At 54.0% G+C, this 20,282-nt stretch overlaps 1 protein-coding gene across 1 annotated transcript in view; it reads left to right on the forward strand.

Moving 5' to 3' along the window:
- The window catches only part of RXRA (retinoid X receptor alpha), a 73,364-nt gene that overhangs the window by 32,570 nt on the left and 20,512 nt on the right, over positions 1-20,282 (forward strand). The window contains exon 2 of the mRNA XM_042830843.1: positions 18,093-18,358. Within this exon, the coding sequence (XP_042686777.1) occupies positions 18,093-18,358 (266 nt within the window). The remainder of the gene's footprint in view (positions 1-18,092; positions 18,359-20,282) is intronic.

Genomic DNA, 20,282 nt, shown 5'->3' on the forward strand with positions numbered 1-20,282 from the left:
TACGTAAACAGGATTATTTCAAATAGTAATGCCTCAGTAATGTTAGCTGGAGATGCTCGGAGCTCCAGCACTGCATCCCCCAGCGAGGGTGAGAGGAGGGGGGAAGGGTGAACGCCTCACCTGTAAATAAAATAAAAAGTGACGGAGATTATGCACTGCTTAATGAACTCAACCATCCAACCTCCCGCCGAGCGCCAGCGCTGTTTATAAACTACAGAAAGGGCTTTATTTTAATGGGCAGTAAATCTCATTCATCCCAGTGCTGGCAGTCACGAGCACACGGGATTAATGGGATCGCAGAGAGGGGCTCTGTGCCTCCTCACCCCGCTCCCTGTTGCCCTCCTTTGCCCACGATCGCTGTTCTCCTCCCTTCCTCCTCTCCTTAATCCCCTCTCCGTGCTGATAACCAGGGTTATCTGGCCAGGAAGAACGGAGGGCTCTGTCCCTGTGACTCTGCATGTCACATCCGCTCGCTGCTCGGGTTTGTTTATTCACTTGAAAATTGCCCCCCCCCACCCCAGCAGCTGGAGGAGAGCTGAGCTCATTACACCATGCATTACTTCTTTTTCTTCTTCTTAACAAAACCAGCTCCCCTTCCTCCAGCACCCGCTGCCCAGTCCCGAAGCCAAGTGGTAGCAGGCACAAAATATTTTGTCTTGCAGGGAAAAAGAACTGAAAATAAACAGAATGTGACCTTCTGGGGAAGGGATAAGACAGGAGTGCTGGGGAGGGACGGTGATGAGTTGCTGTGGGCTAAAGCCACCCTGTTGAGGAGGTAATCAGGCCTGGCGTGACACACAGCTGTTCTGGGCGAGTGAGCTGATGGGATTTAAGCCGATCACTCTGGAGGCTTTGGGAGCTGTTGTCACTGTGCTGGGGTGATGGAACGGGTGAGGGACCGTGGTGCGGTGACATTGGTGGAGCATTGGAGTCCCCCTGTGCCATCCTATCCTATGGGGTTTCAGGATGGAGTGTGGGGCTGTGAGCGGTGTCCCTGGGTGTTATCCCTGCTGTCACTGGAGCAGTTTGGGGGCAGGTGGGATTTTGGACGTGCCTCAGTTTCCCTCTGGGCACAGCAGGTTCCTGGAGGACTCCTGGGTGTAATTCAGTGTGATGCTCTCCTAAGGCGAGGAAGAGAAGAGTGAGTTGTCTATTGCAGTTTGAGTTTAATATCCATAATCTGCCATTAATCAAAATAGGGCTGTAAGATCCTTACTTAGGCCTAATCAGTGCATAATGGATTATCTGTAGGAACTAATAAAAGGTAATTATCTATGCTTTGCAAGTTCCAATTACTGTGCTTATATGATCAATTAATTCTTGTAGCGGCTCCGCAGGTGCGGGCGCTGCTGGTGGGGATGTGTTCCTTCCCAAAGCAAAACGAATGGGACTCTGCATGTAGAATAAAGCATCAGTCTTTGCCCTTCTCACTGCCAGCCCTGCCCTTATTGGGCTGCAGAGTTCCTGGGGTGGCTGAAAGGAGGAGGAAATACCGCAGCGATGTCTGTGCAGTTGTAGGGGTGGCTTAAAATGACAGTGAATTGGAGGCGTGCTCTGTGTCCGTTTGGGACCCGGCATTGTTGTGGTAATTGGAAGCAGATTCAGTGTTTGTGGTGAGTGGCAGCTTGGAGGGCTCTAAGAGGAACCCAGGATGGGGACCAGGGAGTGGTGGGAGAGAGGAGAACGCGGTTTTGGGGATGCGGTTGGAGTGGTGCAGCAAAGCTGTCCCCATGGCAGCAGCTGACCCTTGGCTGCCTCAGGTCTCACCTTGTTGTTCTGCCTTCTCCTTGTGGTTATTCATCTTTTGAACCTCAGTAATCCACGTTTTGGTGCCCCTGAGACCGTAGTTCGTCTGGGTGATGCTGCTCACCTGCAGTCCTGGAGCCTTGTGGGTGATGTTATGGGAACATGAGAAATTTGTGACCTCCTCTGCCTCAGCCCATGGAATCAGGAGCCCAGGGCTCCCCAGCAGTGGGGGTGCTGGGACGCACGAAGGGCAGAGCAATGAGCAGGACCCGTACCCAGAAAGGAGCAATCAGGACGTTTTGGGTTGGTTTCAACCTTTGTGAAGCTTCTCACGGCACTGCAGAAGAACAGTTTTAAAACGTGAGTTTGTTTCAGTACAGAACTGCATTGAAAAAAAAAAAAAAAAAACAGTCTCCATGGGATAATTTGACAATTACCATTGTTTTCCCCCCCCCCCCCTTCCCTCTAAACACAAAATAAATTCATCTGTGTAATTTCTTGGGAACAGCCTTGGTTTCGTTGGCATTTCTGTTTAAAGATGAAAAAGCAAAGCCACGAAAAACCCCAAACCCCCCAATCCCTTCTGCTTAAAAATGGAACTCCCAGCTCTGCCGGTGATGCAGCTGTGCTCAGTTCCCAGTATGGCTGGGGCTGTCCCCAGCTCACTCAGAGCTGCAGTTTGTGCTGGGGAATTGTCAGTGCAGGAATCTTGGAGCAGGATGGGGCTGTCCCTGCTGCTTGGGCAGGGTTTGGGACATGGTGGCAATGGGTGCTGTGATGTGAAGCATTGCACTTCGATGGGGTTCTGCAGTGCTGCAGCAGAGGTGCGGGGAGCTGGATGGAGCTTGGCAGTTCCTTCAACTGCAGGGGAAGCTGAGGCACACAGATGGCCAGAATCCTAAGTGATGATGCCAAGGGGTGAGACCCATCCTTTAGCAACACCATCCCGTGGTTGGAACTTCCCACAGCCTCCTGGCCTCCTTTCCAGCTCTTTGGTTTGTGTTTAGGAGCCGTGACCACCAGGCTGGCAGTGCACAGTGGGCAGGATGTGCTCTTCGTGCTGCTGGTGACCGCAGTGCTCAGCCTCTGCCACCCTCTTCTGCCTTTTGTTTCTGTTCCTCTCCTTTCTTTCTTTTTTTTTTTTTTTTCCATTTTCCCAAGCAAGCCACCACAGGCTCCTTCAAATATTCCCCCCAAAGTTGTTCTCCTGCTTCTCTGCATTGTGTTTTCAGCACTGAACTCCCATTGCCCCATCCCAGCCCCATGTACCAGCTTTCTGCTCTTGGCTCTGCCTCTGGATTGTAGGGACTGAGTCTGGGCATGCCAATCCCTGCTCAGAACACGTCTGTACCTTTGATTTCACCTTCCCCTGGCAGTCCTGGGACTGGATCCTGGGCGCCTCGCAGATTTGAGTCACTGCCTGCAGGCCTGGTGCGTGGTTGGGGGTTGGGTGCAGGGTTAGGAGTAGGGTTAGAGTTGGGTAGGGTTAGGGGTTGGATTAGAGTTAGTGATAGGCTTGGATAGGGTTAGTGTTAAGAGTTAGGGATAAGGTTAGAGTTGGAGTGGGATTAGCCAACAGTCCAAGCCATGCAATCTGACCGAGACACCTCTAGGGCTGTAGGATCCCCAAGTGCAGCCCTGTGTGATGGTTGTGTTGAGTAGAGCTGGGGGCATTCGTGGTGCCAGGCAGTGCTTAGCATTCATTGAACAAAACTTCCAAACTTCCATTCACACCAATCATAGGTGTGCAACCAACCAAGCCAAACTGGGCCAGTCAACCTTTTTGGCTAGGATTTGCTCTCCTGGGTTCTTCTACAACCCAGAGTACATCTACAGACTCAACACTTGGTGATGTAAAGCTGCTACTGGATACTGCTTGGCAGTGGGAGAAGCCCAGCAACTGTTTGTGTGGCTTATGAAGCGTGTGGTTTGGCTTAGGGAGGATTGCACACAGATAGACACACGTTCTGGGCAATCTTTGCATTTGTTTGCTTGCTTGGTTTCAGATGGAAATGGAAGCCTCTGCTCTGTGGTTGGATCCTCCCAGCTAAGCAGCTCTGTGCATACAGAAGTTGCTTAAGGAAGGGAGAAGATGCTGGATGCGGAGCAACTGCTGTTACTGCGAGCATTCTCCGACCTTTGAGAACAAAACCACTGGCACTCCTCAGTTTGCTTCTCTATGCTCAGCCCCTTTTCCAGCACAGTTACTTTCTGAGCCAACATTGCAGGTTTTATTACTGCCAATTATTATTTAAATAGCTCCAGAGGTGTACACAGCGCCGTGCAAACACGGGGAGGGACAAGGTCCTTGCTCAGGGGAATGGCTGGGATCATTCAGAGGGGTGTAGCAGTGATAATGAGGGCTGAGGTTGGTGTCGGAGCTGTGAGGCAGAGGGCTGGCTTTGCATCAGCCCATGGGAGGGGTCCCCACGTGGTCCTGCAGCTGAAATGGGGATGCTGATCTTCAGCGAGGTAGGTGATAGGGGAAGCATTGGCCCTGCCACACTAGATTAAGCCATTGCACCTTCAAATGCTGCTGTCTGACGTGGGTGAGAAGTGAGGGCTTTGGAAAGAAAAGGGAAAACCAGTCGAGGGCTTGTGCCACCCGGTAATTCACTGACCCAATTGTGCACTGCTGTGTGAGGGGAGAGAAATTCCTTCCTGACCCTTGTGCTCATCAGCCTATGCCCTGAAGCATGAGATTTGATTTTCTTTATCTGGCTTTCTGTAATTGCAGATGTCACGGTGGTGCTCCCTGTATCCCACCCCTCGGAAATGGCATCTGCCTCACTTAAGTCAGTGGACCTTCCCTTCTTGGAGTCTGTTCCTGACCCCTTTCTGGGACGAGCAGGGAAGGAGAATGGGTCCCAGCCACCCACTGCTTTTTCCCTATAAGTGGCCCTGTTTTTCTCCCCATTGCCATCAGTGTGGGTCATTCAGCTCCATAACTCCTGCCTTTCTGCTGGAAGCAGAGACAGTGCAAAGCCCCCACGGACCCCATTGCCATGCAGTGGTCTCTGTGCATTACAGCAGTGGTACCATTTGTCCCCAAGCCTGGGTGTTCCCTGGAGGGGGTGGAAGGGAGGAGAGTGAGGAGCTCTGCTAAAAGAGTAATGCATGGAAAAGTGGGATTAGACACAGCCTGCAGTCTGAGTGCTGCTCAGGTTATAAAAATGATGAGCAGAAATCAATAATGAGGTTACTGTTCTCTGGGCATGCCAGGCATGAACCCATCAGCAAAGCATTGCCATGCTGTGCTGGCACCCGCTGTCCTGCTGTGCATCCCCATCCCTGTCCCTGCTGGTGCTCTGCTCTTTGCCCTTTGCAGAGGCTTGGGGAGTGTTTCCGCAGCACTGAAGTGGCTCAGGAGGCCTCGTTTCCTTTTCCAGAGTGACTCGGGCATTTCTGGGAAGGAAGCAGCCTTCTCCTTAGATGGCCGCAAAATCTTCAGCGTTGCTCTTTGCAAGTGCAGTCGTCAGCACATATTGAAAGCACTGCGGTGCAAAACAGATGTTGTCATTATTATTTCTTGTTTGGATGTGGACGCGTTTAATCCCTTTCCATGTGCAGCGCTGGCTCTCTGAGCTGCCCCACTCTTCATTTTGGTGGCTTTCATTCTTTTAACCCAATTCCCGGTGTCACAAACTCCTTCTGCGCCATAGCTTTGAGTGGAAGCTTGCTCTGTGTGAGCTCCCAAGCAGCACCATGCGGCGCGGGCTGCCCAGCTTCGTGTTCCCCCCCATGCACATGGGTAACTCCTGTAGCTCCTTTTCTCCAGTGGATGGGACTGCTGTGGATGTGCCGCACTGCAGCCATCCCAGTAGACCCAGTACCCAACAACTGGGTGCCCTCAATGGCTCAGGAAGAGCACTGAAGGCACTTCCATTGTGGAAAGCAGCCCTCAGGGGGAGTTGGCTGCTGCTGCATAGCAAGTGCATGGGGTTAATGGAGGATGGGGGTGATGGATGCGTGCCAAGAGCTCATCAAGGAAAATCGCATTCCTTCGAGGAAATCGATAATCCGGGGATGCTTATGTTGCTAATTTGCAGTGGGTCGGCTTCGTCGCGCCTGCTGGGTGTGCAGACGTGGGTTGGTGTGAGCAGGGCCCTTGGCTGTAGATTTCAGTGGCCACACATATGTGCATTGCCTATAGATCCCAACTGGAAGTGATGGGGCTGCTCTGAGCCGTTCGTTTTTCCTTCTCCCCCTTATGATGTTGGTAGGAACTTCCCACGTTCTCAGTGATTTTTAGATGCAGGAGAATGGGGAATGCAGAGCGCAACCCCAATTGGATCCAAATGAGACTCCGTGAGCCCTGGGAACTCAGCAAACCTGAAAAAAAGACACCAATCTGACCCCAAGATTTATGTTGCATGCTCGGAAGGGGTGAAGCAGTGTGCTTCTGGGTGACAAGCTGGCGGATGGCATGCATGGGGACCCATCCCCTGGGATACAGAAGAAGGGCAGTTCATACAAAGGGGGTGCTGAGCTCTTTGCTCGGTGGCACTTTTTCTGTTTTTTTCCACTGTTGAAAGGGAAAAAAGCACGGGATGCTCTGTGTGGGGATGACACAGAGCCTGGGAGTGCCACCGGTGCATCTCTCCCTGCTCCCACCCCACCCGTATGGGGGCACATCTTGCTGTGCTGCTGGGCTCCGTCACTGCAGTGCTTGCGCCTCAACCAGGGCTCTGCCCCACGTCCCATAACGCGTGGTGGCACGGGGCCAGGCTCTGTGCTAATGAGAAGGCTTCAAATCAGAGTTAATCATTTACCAGCCTGAATGCTATCGGGGTGTATCTGAATTCCTCGCTCCTGTAGATGTGCTGTCGCGGATTTGATTGTCGCGCTCTCGCCAGAAGCTGCTGTGCCAAACGTTTTGCAATGAAAAAACCCCAAACCACATGAAAGCAGCTGAGTTTCACGTTTCATTGTAACCCCAAATTCAGGTTTGCCAAAGGGTTTCAGTCGTTTTATGAACCTTTCCCATGAACCTTCAGCAAAGGCTGCAGCTTAGGCTGTTTTTGATGAAAAACCAGGTGCGATCTCTGCTGCTTTTGAACAAATCTGGAGCTTTGTGCCATGCTGGAGCTTGAGCCCATTTGCACAGAGCGTTGTGCATGCTCTACGAAAGCCAAATTGCACACATCTGGGCCCAAGCTGCTTTTCTCCATGGGGCACACAGCCACCAGAGCAGGCTCAGCACAGCCCCCACCAAGCTGTGAGTGCCACTGGGTGTTTTCCAGCCACTGTGAGCACCGTGCTGTGCTTTGGTTTGCATTTGGAGCATGCCCACTCAACATCCATCACTGTGCAGGGAGTGCCAGTGGTTTACATGGGGCTGTCCTGTCCCATTGCATCGCTCACCGCTGTGGCTTTGCTTTGGAGCAGCCAGGGCTGAGCCTGGGCATTGCTTTAGGAATAACTGCAAAACTCAGGGCTGTGCAAAGAGCTCAAGGCCCAAAGAACACAGCGGGGCCGTGCAGGGTGAGAATTGGGCTCTTTGTGATCCCAGCCTGAGGTTGCTGTGTGTTATTGTATCCACACACGGATTGCTTTTTCGGCAGCGCCGTCTTTCCTTTCTCCAGCAATTTCCTGAAATAACGTTAGGGAAATGTGAAAATCTTGAACTTTTGAACCTCCCTGGAGGACGGCGTGCAGGGGGTGGGTGGTGGCAGCAGGAGGAGGGGTCGCCGGCCTGTTGGCTGCCGTTTATTTTGGCTGTGGGGCCCTAGGGGTGCACAGGGTGGGGGGAAGCTCACCAGCCCCCAGCCCCATAGAAGAGCCCCTTCTTAATGGCTGTCCCATGGGTGGGTTGTGGAGGCGAGGAAGGCAGAGGAAGTTTCCTTTTGCTTGCAGATGCCAGGAGGAGTAAGGGGTGCCTGGGCTGGGTGGTGAGGGCAGGGGATGGCACACGAGGTGATGGATGGGAGCGGGTTTTCAGCTGGGCTGTGGCCATGGGCAGAGGAAAGGAGAGGGGCGGGGGGGGGGGGATACAGAGAGCCTGGAAAGTACTTTTCCCTCTGATGAACTTCAGAGGCGTATAAATCACTGCCAGGCTGCAGCTGCGGAGCATGTGATGCTGGCAAATGAATGTTCCTTCGGAAAACGGCCCGGCCGCGTGCTCCCTGCTCACCTCTTAAAGGCACAGCCTGGGAGTGTGAGGCGTGGGAATGGGGCTGGGGGTGCTGCCTGCACCTATGGAAGGGAAGAAGGTGTGAAGGGGGTTCTGCAAAGCTCCCCATGGTGTAAAGCTCCATGTAGTGCAAAGCTCCCTTTAGTGCAGAGCTCTCTGTGCTGCAGTGCTCTTTGAGGTGCTAAGCTCGCCGTGGTGCCAAGCTTGCAGTGATGCAAAGCTCTCCATGATGACAGTGCACGGTGCAGAGCTCTCCGTGATGCAAAGCTCTCCACAGTGCCAAGAACTCTATGGTGCAAAGCTCTCACGGTCCATAGCTTTCCCTGGTGCTCTCTGTGGTGGGCTCCTACTCTGCTAGGTGCAGTCAGGGTCAAGATGCTGCTGAGGGCATCCTGCTCCAAAGTGGAGACACCACATGCTTTGGTTTCTGCATCACAGTTCTGCTGCTGTGCTCTCACCCACCTGGGCTTTTGTACATTGCAGGGACTCGCAAAGGATGGAGATGTGTAATGTGGGCTCCAGGACATGCCAGAATCTTGCAGTGACAGTCATTGAGCTAGCAGTGTAGGTGACATTGCACTGGGTGCTGGCTGCCCGCTCAGCACCGAGGTTGCCAGATGCTGGGGCAGAGGGTGGAGGAGCATCTTCCTCATGAAGGCATCATGGGAGGAGAGGAACCCAGAGCTGCAACTTCTGCCAAGGGCTGCTGGCATGTGGGAGGGGGAGGGAGCCCAGCCACTAGCAGAACAGCTGAAAATGACTCAGTGCTTCCACAGTACCTTTGGTTTCTGTGCAAGCAGTTGCCTTTGCTGCCAGAGGGCCGTGGTGGGAGCTATGGGAAGCCATACTTCCTCACCTATTGCCCCAGTGCTGGGCTGGAGAGGTTCCCAGTAAATCCTAAGTGGGAAGTGTTTGGAAAGCACAGTGAGGGTGCTCAGTGGGAGAGCTGGGTGGCTGCACTGCTTTTTGTTATAGTGGGAGAGGAGCTGGGGGGCTGTTGGGTTCATTGCAGCTTCATTCACTGCATGTTCTCTCACTGCTGTTTGAGCAAGGAGAGTTGAGCAGGCAGGGAGGAGAAAACCCAAACCCAGAGCCCTCTCTGTGGTTTACGTAGTGAAGGAGATAAGGGAATATCTAATTGAGATAAACATATAATGCGAGCGTGGATGTAAACGGAGAGATCACAAATAGAATTTTGTGCTGGAAGAAGCAGAGGTTTTTTAATGTGGTTTGCTTTAGCACTGCTATTGGAGACAGCAACAACCTGTCCAGGGAAGGGGCACCTCTGATGTCTTCTATCTGTCATTCAGTGCCCATTTCTCTTGAGAGGTGCACACCAGATGGGCGGCTGCTCACCGTGTTACCCCTCCATCTGCTGGGGTTCCTGGGGTGCAGTGCTGGGGGTGCCCAAGGGGTTAACCTGGGGCTGCTCCCTGTGGTGGAAAGGCTCTGGCCCTTCTGTGCATGATAGGAACACTTTCATTTTTTTTTTTAAGGGTTATTCCCCTTCCCAGGCCCTCCCTGTTATCTGTGGGCTGTCAAAACGCCTGGAATGTGGAGACCCATTGGACATTGACCCAGCTCAATTAGCGAGGCTATCTGATTGGACTGTGTGCAGCCTAATTAGCTTTGGCCTCCAACCAGGAACTGAAACCCAAATGCAGGCATAGCATCCTTCCTTACAGCTCACCTTGAGAAAGGGTTCTTAGCTTGGGAAGATAGAGCCTTCCCCAACCTGTCCGTCTGTCCATCTGTTCTTCATGCCAGCTGATTCTGGGAAGAAAAACCTCAATCTGGGGGTAACCTCCCTGCTGCCCAGCCCCTGCTGCTGAGCCCTGGGGGTCATGTAAAACCGGAGGCAGCTTTTTTCCCTTGAAAAACAGCACATGCTGTCTGGCGTCCAGAAGGAACTTGCTTTTACTGAAGGCGTGCTGGCTCTGGTGGCTGCCTTCCCTATCTCATCAGGCCTTCCTGCAGCACGTAGGCACCCAGTTCCCAGGCTCCTTGCTCCAGACCTCCCTCTGCGGTGGATGGAGATGTGGGGATGAGGTGAAGGGGTCAGTATGGTTCTGCTGTGGTTTGGGGACAGCAGTGTGGGGACCGGACCCCATAGTCCTTGGTTTGCATTGGGTTTCCAGCTTTGGCTGCTTGTCAGGCACACGGAAATGGTGATGGGGATGGACCCCAGGGAACCCCTTGGAACTGGAGGTGGGCACTTCCCCAAGGGAAGTGCTGTTTGTAGGCTGCTCTGATGTCTTCTGCCCAAAGGCCACCTCTGTGCATCACTGTGCTGGCTCTCACCTGGAAGACCCACGCAGTTCTGTCCTTGCCATCCCCTGTTAACAGCTTCCCCTGCTACCCCAAACCGCCTCCAGCTGCTGAAAACCCACTTTGCAGCATTGCTTTTTTGTTGCCCACGTTGTGACTGGTGATGTTGCAATGCCAGCTGCACATTGGTGGTGAGCACCGGTGCCAGCCGCATTGGATCAATTAAAGCCCATTATGCCAAACAAATGACTGTAATTATCTCAAATCTGGATTAATGCACGAGCGCAGCACCGTAACTCAATCCGTCTGGCTGACGGTGAGCTGCTGGGCAGGAGGGCTGCAGGAGTCACTCCTTAGGATTTGTCTGATCCTTGGGGGGAAGATATTGAGAGTTTTGGGGTCTGGGCTGGGTGGGCATTCTGTTAAAGGGTTAAGATTGCACAGTGCTCACATTACCCACATGCGCCCTCACCTCTGCTCATGTAAGATCTGTTTGCAGGAAGGGAGGGGTTGTGCCAAGCCCAGGGCTGGGCAGTGGGGGGGATCAGGAGACCTGGTCTGGGTTTGCCTTGGGTTTGTTGGGTCAATGTTGGTGTGCAAACTTGTCTTGAGCAGAACCTGACTGCAGCACCAGCGTTATCCTTCCCTTCGGCCATTGGCAAAGCATTGGATGCTCTGGAGGAGGTATTTTTTCACTGGATCTCCAGGTCTTCCATTCACACCTTCCACCCACATGAACTTGGAGTGTTTCTCTTTTCCCTGTTGCTGTTTTGCATTCGGTGTTGTCTTATCCCATGATCTGTGAGCAGTGGTACAGCTCTCCCTCCAACAAGACACGTGGATTGTCAGCCCCATTTTGGAGATGGAGCTGCAAGCTCTCGTTAACCAGAACTCTCAGCGCTGCTTCCTTGCACTCTTTTTGCTGCTTGTCTCCCTGCCTGCTTTGGAGAGGAAGACTTCAGGGCTTGATGAAGTAGCTTTCCCCAAAGCATGGAGACAGGAGGGGAGTCCATGACCCTGCATGGGGATGGGACCTGTGTGCTCAGGATAGTAGGAAGGGCACTGGGGATGCAGGTGATGCTGTGTTGGTGCTGCACAGCTATTGCCATGCACACAGCCCCAAACTTCTCCTTTTGCTGTAGCTAAAGCGAGCTTAATACTTCCCAGCTCCTTTTACATCTCTTTGCCTCCTGCTTGGTTTTCCATCGCTCAGAGCGTAGCACCCCCTCAAGGACAATTAGATCACTTCCAGTTTGCCCGTAAGCTCATAAAACTGCAATTGAATGTAATTAAAAGGCCATAACGAGCTTCAGCAACCTGCGGGACCGCTGCGCTTTTGCTCTCACCGCGCTGGTTTTGGAGAAAGGGATGAAGTCAGGGAGGATGCGAAGGTCAGCGTGGGCATGGGGAGATCTCAGAGTCATAGAAACATAGGATGGGCGGTGTCGGAATGGACCTTAATGATGAGATGACGAGGATGATGATGAAGAGGAGGAGGAGAATGAAGAGCGCTCTGCCAGCCCTGCAGCCCTGGCTGCCAGCAGGACCCCGCACCTCTCCTCGCCTATTCCTGCCTCAGGTTCCCAGCCTGTAAATCAGGGGCGCTCTCGGAGCTGCTGACAGCAGAACAGAGTGCATTGTGAGAGCAGGGACCGCGCCGGCCCTTGAGGGATGAAATAGGAGCCTGTAATTTCTCAGGACTGTTGTGACATCTTTGCACAAGCGTGTGATTGAGTCACATTTGCTTTATCAGCAGAATCCTTGTTTGCCCGGGTGCACCCCCCCCGCCCCCTTCCCGCTCCCCCCGGCCCTGCTGCAGCATTCCCCCCCTCCCATAGGTCATGCTCTCCTCTTGCTCACACTTCCTGCTTTTGCCTCCTCCACCCATAGCACTGCACACAGCGAGGAGGGCTCCAAGCCTGCCCTGGGGAATCAGGGGGATGCCAACCCCGAAAGTCCAAGATTGTGGGTTCTTTGGTGTGGGGTCACCAGAACTCGGGGCTCTGGCAATCCATGGGGTGCTCACGGGTTGAGCATCTCCCAGCAGGGCCCCCGTGGTGCTTTAGGGTGGGCTGCCAAAAATACAAACGTTGATGAGCCCTTCCTCACCCCCACAAGTTGTGTTTCCAAGGACGGTTGGGGAGGTTTGATTTTATCCACGAAGTTGTGCCTAGAGGACAGAGAAGACTGAAAGGGATGGAGTGCTTTTGCACTTCCTGCCCTTGGTATGTTCAGGAGGAGAGCAGAGGCTGCGCAGAGCCAGGGATTGAGGCTGGGGATGCGCAGGGTGCCGGGGAGAAGCTGCCCACGGGTGCTGTGATTCAATGCTGCAGCCTCATAAGATGAGATGTGGGCTGGAGGCAACGTCTTGCATTTACAGGATGTGTGCAGAGGGGCTGGGTTGGCAGAGCTGCACCCTGTGTCGGTGCTGTGAGCCTCTGGCTAAGGAGGAGACCCCAGCCGTGTCTGCACCCCCATCTGGCATCACTGGTCCTGTGGAAGTGGGGGAGATGGGAGAGCAGAGCTGTGTGGCTTTGAGGTTTTAGTTCGGTCAAAGTGAAAACTTGTGGGGAGGGGGAACCCACTGTGAGCAGTGAAACTGAGCTCCTCGCCCTCCCTTCAAGGGAAAGCACCGCGCGGCTGCGGAGATGGCTCCCCGAGGAGCAGACGCAGGCTGTGATTTCTTAACACCCACAAGAAGAGATATTTACATGCGTTCTCCCCTGTGCAGCTTTTAGGGAGGGCCTGAAAGAGAAAGGGGAAAAAAAAAAAATTCAAGTGATTTTTTTTTTTCCTCGCCCTGGCGGGGGGAAACCGCACGACTTCCTCGTGCCTGGTTTTGGGGGATGGGCCGCCTGTCCTCGCTGGGCGAAGCGCTGTGAATGCTGTGCGGTTTGGTGTCATTGGCTACAGGATGCTTCTTGCTCCTTGGTCCCACGGGTGCTGCACTGCTGAGCGGAGGGTTTCCCGAGGTGTGTTTTTGTGCTGTGTGCCACCCTTGATTGGCTTCTCTCTCTTGCAAGTTGTAAGTGGAGGTTATGGAGCTCTGGGGGAGGTGGGTGCAAGCTGGACGTGACTTGGGTGCTTGGGATTGTCACCTCCTTGGAGGTGGCAGGATGGGACCTCATGCCATGCCTTCTTGCAGGATGGGGACCTTGCTGTGCCGGTGTAAATCCAAAGCAAACTCGCTCCAGGCTGAGGGCTGTTGAGTATCATGCACTGCAAATGTGCTCTTTTCCCTGAATTCTTTCATCAGGGACCGAAGCGAGGATCTGACCTCTGGTGGTCACCACTCCCATGGCAGTTTCCAGGTGAAAGCTGGGGTCGAACCGTTGGGTCCTACCATGCCTCAGGGCAGGCACTCATCTCTGCACCCAGGTTCCTGAGGGGAAAGCCTGCTGGGGCTCTGCTGTGCTCTTGAGGCAAGAGAGAAATGAGCAGTGATTTTTCACTGCTGAGTACTGTTAGGGAACCTCGCCACCTGCAGAGTCACCAAAAGAAGCAAGGAGTGCTCGTGCGCTCGGTGTCTTGCATTGCATTGTGGATTCACACGAATTTGGCTGTGGGAGCTTTGCACGTGGCCAACCCCAGTGTTATCCCTGGGAGCAGAGCAGGACGAGCGTTCCGACAGCCCCATCCCTGCTGCTGGTCCTGACTCCCCTCTGACTGCAGCCCTTCAGTGTAAGGACTGCGCTCCGGAAGGGAGCGGCTTCCCAAATTTAGAATTTCCTGCAGTGCAATACCCAGAATTGATCTGCGTGCTGATTACGGAGGAAGAGGTGCTGAGAAAAAAAAAATGAAGAAGAAGAAGAAGAAGAAGAAAAAAAAAAAGCAAATAACGGAAGCGTGGGGGTGCGGGCGTCGTGCTGGGGATGCTGGGCTGTGCCACCACCTGCAGGACAGCAGGGCTGGGGGTGGAGGTGGGCTTTGGGGCTTCCCCCCTGCTAGCAGCACAGTGAACTCCTGGATAGACCAGAAAAGGGTTTCCAGCAGAGCTAGGTCACTGTAGTTTTACTGGCAAAGCCTCTTAAGCATCAATGAAGATTATGCTGGTGAAAGCTTACGCTGGTACGGTTTATTCTGGTACAAATGAGCTATCCTGGGAAAAATCGCCGCTGCACTGTTGTAATTGTTTCTGCTCTGGTTTAGAAGTGTTAAAATCACAGCCCGAGGTGTTGCTGTGTCAGCAGCTGATGGGCTGCTGGGGCTCACCGGGCAGAGCAGCGCTGAGAAATGCAGCTCTGGTGGTGAATGCAAGCGCTGAATGCAGAGGGGGAGTGGTGCATGGAGGAAGTGATGCTGGCTTGCTCAGGTGCTTTAGCAAACCTGGGGGCTGAAAGCTGCGTCCTGCAGGCGGCTGCTGGTGCAATTGGGAGCTTTGGGCTTTTGGCCCAGGGAGTGCCAAAGGGATTGGAAATTAGAGGTGCAAAGCTGCAGAGGGATGTTTTGTGCTTGTCTGCTCTGAGGACTTAATGTATTTGGATGAGAACGGGGGCGAATGTTTTATAGTGATGTTTTCTTATTGGAAACTAATAGTAGTTAATAAACGTTGCTTGGCACAAAGACATCAGGCCAAAACAAAGAAACAAACAAACAACAACAAGTGAGGTTGATTCAGCAGCTGAGACACTGCCAGGGTCTTGTTGTGCCCAGGAGCTTTTCCCAGCTTTGGATCTGTTTTCTTGCATGACCCTGGGAAGATGGTGGGGTTCTTGTATGCCTTACTTTCTCCAGCCAGGTACTGTGCACCCAATCTGGGCTCTTCTGTATGTTGGTTTCCCCCAACTGGGCTCTTCCGTGTGTTGCTTTCCCCAGTCATGAAACCACAATAGTGGCACCCAATGGATGCATTGCATGAGTGGAGGGCAGTGGTGAGCAAAGTGGGCCTAAAAACCCCAGCCTCTGACAGAATGAGGCTCCTTATCATGCGGTTGGATCAGAACCTGCCTGCTCTGCTCTGTGCAATGCTTTATGCTGGGGTGCACGGAGCAGAGCCCAAAGCACGGCTCTGTGTGGCTGCTGCATTCCCCATGCCACGTGGCCTTGCCCTCTGTGTCCATATCTTTGGGAAAATATCCCTCCGGATCCTGTGGCTTGCAGGTTCATCATTTAGAGAGAGAAAAGAGCTTCGCTGCACATTCTTCAGCTGCTGAGCATCTCTCAGTTCTCTCTCCCTACTGCCATGGGGCATCTTATAGGATATATAGAGGTCGTTGTGTTTAAACAAAGGACTCATAGAGAAAATAGCCACAATTTATGGGTGCGGCAAGAGGGGAAATGCTTTGAGAACTGCTTTTTTTTCTCTTTTTTTCTTTCTTGTATTTAGAAACAGACACAGAGTTTATTTTGGTCAGGAGATAATCACACACGGTGGCTTTAAATGGCAAAAGTACGCAAGAAAAATGAACCGCCTCACGCTGCTTGCACTGAAAGCAGCCTTTGGGAAGTGACCTCCACAGTTTGCTTAGCCAAAGATGTATCCTTCGTTGTAGGTGTTTATTTGCTTGGAGTTGTTTATTTGAAGGATGTTTCCTCAATCTGGGTGTTAGGGTTTCAACATAGAGAGATGAACACTTTGGGCTGTGCTCGTTAGACAGCTCATCCCGGGGCTCCCTGCCTGCTTCCTTGCAGCTGGGTGAGATTTGGGGTGAGCACGCTCTGCTTGTGCCAGAGGCGAACGTTTCCTTCTTGCTTGTTGCTCTGCAGACAAGGAAGAGTGTGGGGAGGAGTGGAAACTTCCCGGTGCCTTGAGCCACGCTGCTTCCGTGTGCATGGCGACAGGCTTTGGGTGCGAACGCACCCCAACGCGTGGCTGTGCCTACACACACTTCTCCCTGATTTGTGTCTTCAGCACGAAGTAAACAGGATGGGTGCTTGGGAGCTCTGTGCCCTGGGGGTGGTTATTTCAGGAGAGGGGCTGGGACGGCGAGTCGAGCCCACACGTGCTTTGCTCTCTGACGTGCTGCAGTCGGCACGGGCTGCTCGCCAGTAACCTGCCTGCGACCTCGCCTCGGCAGCGCCTGAAATTCCCAGGACCATTGGAGGCAGGGCTGTGTGTGCTTCCTTCGCCCTACTGCCAGCACGAGGGCCCTGTTCCACTCTGCTGCTTCAGGGCTGTGAGCCCAGTGCATCCTCGGTTGTGGTTTGAGACATCCCCACCCGTTGCCTTGGTCCTCAGTTCAGGACATCTTCATCCCCATCCATCATTTTGGACCCCAGCTGCTGCGGTTTTTGGTTCTCCTCCAGAGCAGGGCTCCGTGCCCAAATGCACAACCTGCTGCAGGATAAACACCTCCTTTTGCTTTGAGCACCCTGAGAGTGAAGGATAGGAGGGTGACAAGGCATAGCTCTCATCCCATGTCCTCAGAGAACATTGTGGTGCCAAGCCCTACTCCAACCCCTTTAAAGAAGCCAAAAAGCAGAGAACTGGGAAGAACAGTCCTGAAGCCTCGAGGAATGTCCCGAGGTTCCTGTTGTGCAGCACTCATGTCACTCATCCGCAGATGACGCAGTGGCTGGTGGTTATTTTAAGTCAACATCCTGCAGGAGCCAACAGGAGGCCAAGACCCCAGGGAGCACATGGGGATGTGTGCCAGGGCTGGGCTTTGCCATTGGTGGTGGCGTTGGGTTGGGGCATACGGTCAGTGCCTGTGTCCCCTCTGTGTGTCCAAGGTAGGATGCTGGGTGCAGTGGTGTGATGCTGGGTACACTTTTGCAAGAGGAGCATTGCAGTCTTGCTGGGGATCTACGCTTCCCCGTGGTGGGATTTCCTTGCTCAGTTGGTGCTCTCTGGGGGAGCCGGCTGGGGCTGTGTTTGCTGTGGGTTTGTCAAGCACATTTCCCACTGTGCAATGCTTCTGTTGCTTAAAAACCTTCTGGTCTGCATCTGTTTGGCAAGAGATGTGTTTAGGGGCAGCAGACTTGCTTGTAGTTTTCCTCCCCCACCCCATCCTTGGAGCCATGGAATTGCAGTGATGAGACTGAGCCTTGCTTACCTTTGCACCATTTCTACATGCCCATAGAGGCGAGAAGAAGTGGGACAGGAGAGACACCTGACCGCATGCGGGTGACAGAAGCCATCATTTCCCAGGACAGCATGAACTTCAGCAGCCTGCAGCTGAAGGCAGTGGCTCTCAGACCCCACTACAAAGCCCTGCACTCCAATCAAGGGGCTTTGCTGTCATCTGCCCCTCGCTGCCCATGTGTTTGCTGCTGTGAGCCCAAGGCAGCTCGGGGGTCCTGGGGGGGTTCCCACAGCCCTACCCCACAGCCTTCCGGCTGCTCCCCCCGCAGTCAGCCTGGGGGCCACGAGCCTGCCTCTTCCTTGCCTAGGATTGTTTTGCAAGCAGCGTGACAGGATGAGGAGGAAACGTGCCAGGAATGGCTCCATGTCTCCTCTCGGGAGAATTGCTGGCTATTTTTAAACACCCCTCTCTCACTCCCCTGGGACAGCCGAGCTGCTCAGAGCACAGCGGGTGCAGCCCCCCCAGTGCTGCCTGCAGCAATCTGTGTTCTCTGCACGGCTCAGCTTGCACAGCTCCCCAGCCCTGCTCCTCGTACGTGGTCTGTCCCTCTGCACCTTCCCTTTAGCATCCCCTTGAAATCTGAATTGTGGTATCTGTAGGGTGGGCCCTGGTCCTTCATCCCCTGGTCCTGCATCCCTTAGTTCTACACCCTCTGGTCCTGCACACGTTGGGGAGTGATGCTGCTGAGTACAGGGGGTGAAGGAGGGAGGAGGGCAGTGACAGCTCTGGAGTTGGGAACTCTCCGTGTTGGTGATCTTTGGGTTCTACACCAAAAAGACCCAAAACCAAATGGGATTTCGGAAGCGGTGCTGGTGGAGGAGAATGCATCGGGAGGTTGGGGGTGTTGAAAAGCAGCCTCTAGAGGTCTGGCGGTGATACCAGATGAGACTCAAGCCCTTTTCTCTTCTTCTCTCTTCCAGATTTCTCAAACCAAGTGAATTCCACATCCCTGAACTCCCCGACGAGCCGAGGCCCCATGGCCACCCCATCCCTGCACCCGTCCATCGGGCCGGGCATCGGCTCCTCGTTGGGCTCCCCAGGCCAGCTGCACTCGCCCATCAGCACCCTGAGCTCACCCATCAATGGCATGGGGCCACCCTTCTCCGTTATCAGCTCCCCCATGGGCCCACACTCGATGTCTGTCCCCTCCACGCCCAGCCTGGGATTCGGCACCAGCAGCCCACAGGTGAGGGGAGAGCGGCAGGGATGTCGCTGCTGGTTTGGTGGGGCAGAGCCGTGGTTTTGGGGTTTGATCCAGTCCCACTTCTGGTTACGTTCTGCCAGGTTTTGAGGATTGAAACCCCACTGCAGATAGCACAGGGAGCAAAAGCCCATTTCAGACAGCATGGGGATGTAGGCAGGCGCCACAGGGTGGCAAAAAGCAGAACCCAAAGGGGGAAATGAAGCCCAGGGCTTCCTGCTGCTCCGATGTCATATGGGGGACCGCTGGGGTGTAGAGCAGGACCACAGCCATCCATCAGCTGTCCCCTCCCTGCCTACTGCCCCTCTTTCCCTTCACAGAGGGAGGAACTGGTGTTGGTTGGCTGAAGATTATGTAAAAAACTCCAACTAGCAAGAGATAAGCTCTTTTTAAAAATAGCAAGATCGAGGAGAGCTGGCCAGCCCCTGCCACCTGTTGCTGGCTGCTTGCACGATATATGTTTAGTAAAAGGGCAGATTAAGGAATTGGCTACCACCTGCCACTCAGTGCCGGTTTATTTATCCCAAGCCCTCGCTGGGAGTCAAGCACCTGCCAGCACCTTTATTTTTAAATATTGGCCTGATTTATTTCCAGCAATAACGGGGTCTTTTTGCCTCTGGCTGGGGAGGGACGTGCCGTGCGGGCACTGTCAGCCATCCCCAATGGAGATGCAATGGGAGAGGCAGCGTAGGGTTTGCCCGTGCCCCTGTAGGTTCAGGGGGAGCTCTCTGTGCTGCCTCCTATCCCGTGGCAAAGGGAAGGGGAACCGAAACGGTGCTTTGGAATGGGCAGTGCCAGCTCTGAAGTGATGGGGAAGGAGTGGGAAGCAAGGTGGGGCTGAGCCGCCAGCTGGGAGGGGTGGAACGAGGAAGCTCTGCTGCTAGGCACGATGCGGTGTAGGAACTGGAGGAACCGAAATAAAACCCAACCACAGAGTAAAAAGGGGAATTGAGAGCATGGTCAGATGGTGCCTGGAAGCAAGCCGGCGGCACGGTGTCTCCCAGCCCTGGCGGCACAGTGCCGGCACCACGGACTTGTCTTAAGTGGTTTTCCTTCAGGAGATGGTGAGGAGGTTTCCAGCCTAATGGCTCCTGTCCATCTGTCCCCTGTCTGGGCGCATTAGGGCTCCGGCCCTGCAGTATGCACCTACCTGGCCTTGCATAGGAGCACAGGAGGAGGAGGAAGAAGAGAAAGGAGTGCAGTCCCCCCATTGTGCACCGGCCGGCAAAGCGCCGGGGGTAATGAGGCGTGCGGCCCCAGCCGCCGGGTGGGGATCACCCTGATGGAAGGTGGTTTGCATCAGATGGCAGATGCCACTTGCCATCAGGCCATGCCTCATTGCCTCTGGAAAGGCAACAGAGCAGAAGGGTGTGGGGCAGCCGCGCCGGGGTGGGACGGAGATGTCAGCTCCCAAAATCCCGGCTGCGTTCCCTCTGCTGTTTCTTCCCATGCAAGCTCTGACCCAGCTCCTCCCGGTCTGAGCTTTGCCAAAAGACATCAGCTCTGACCTCGAGCATCTCCTTCTGCCTGGGATCTCACGCAGCCTCCAGACGCAGCCCGGCTCCCAGGCGACTGCTGGGGACCCTGTGGGGAGGGAGGGGGCACGAGCACTGAGCTGGGCACGAGCTGGCAGAGAGCCTGAGCAGTGTGAGCAAAGTCCCAGCCTGCCCAGAGGTCTGTTTGCTGGGATTTAGTGCGTGTTTAAGCTGTCTTACTTAAAATTGCTGTGAAAACAAAGAAAGCATAATTTTCTGTAAGAAATGGAAGGGATGGACTTCCAATGCTGGAGGCTTCTTCCTCCCTCCTGCTTTGTGCTGCTCGAGGCATCACTGGAAGCAGCTTGAGGCACCGGGGGAATGGATCAGGAGCAGGATTAGGCTCCTCTAGAGCCTTTACACAATGATTTTTG

The sequence above is a fragment of the Centrocercus urophasianus genome, unplaced genomic scaffold, assembly GCF_019232065.1.
Source record: "Centrocercus urophasianus isolate 14NV4802_14NV808 unplaced genomic scaffold, USGS_Curo_1.0 seq_34, whole genome shotgun sequence".
Classification (NCBI taxonomy): domain Eukaryota; kingdom Metazoa; phylum Chordata; class Aves; order Galliformes; family Phasianidae; genus Centrocercus; species Centrocercus urophasianus.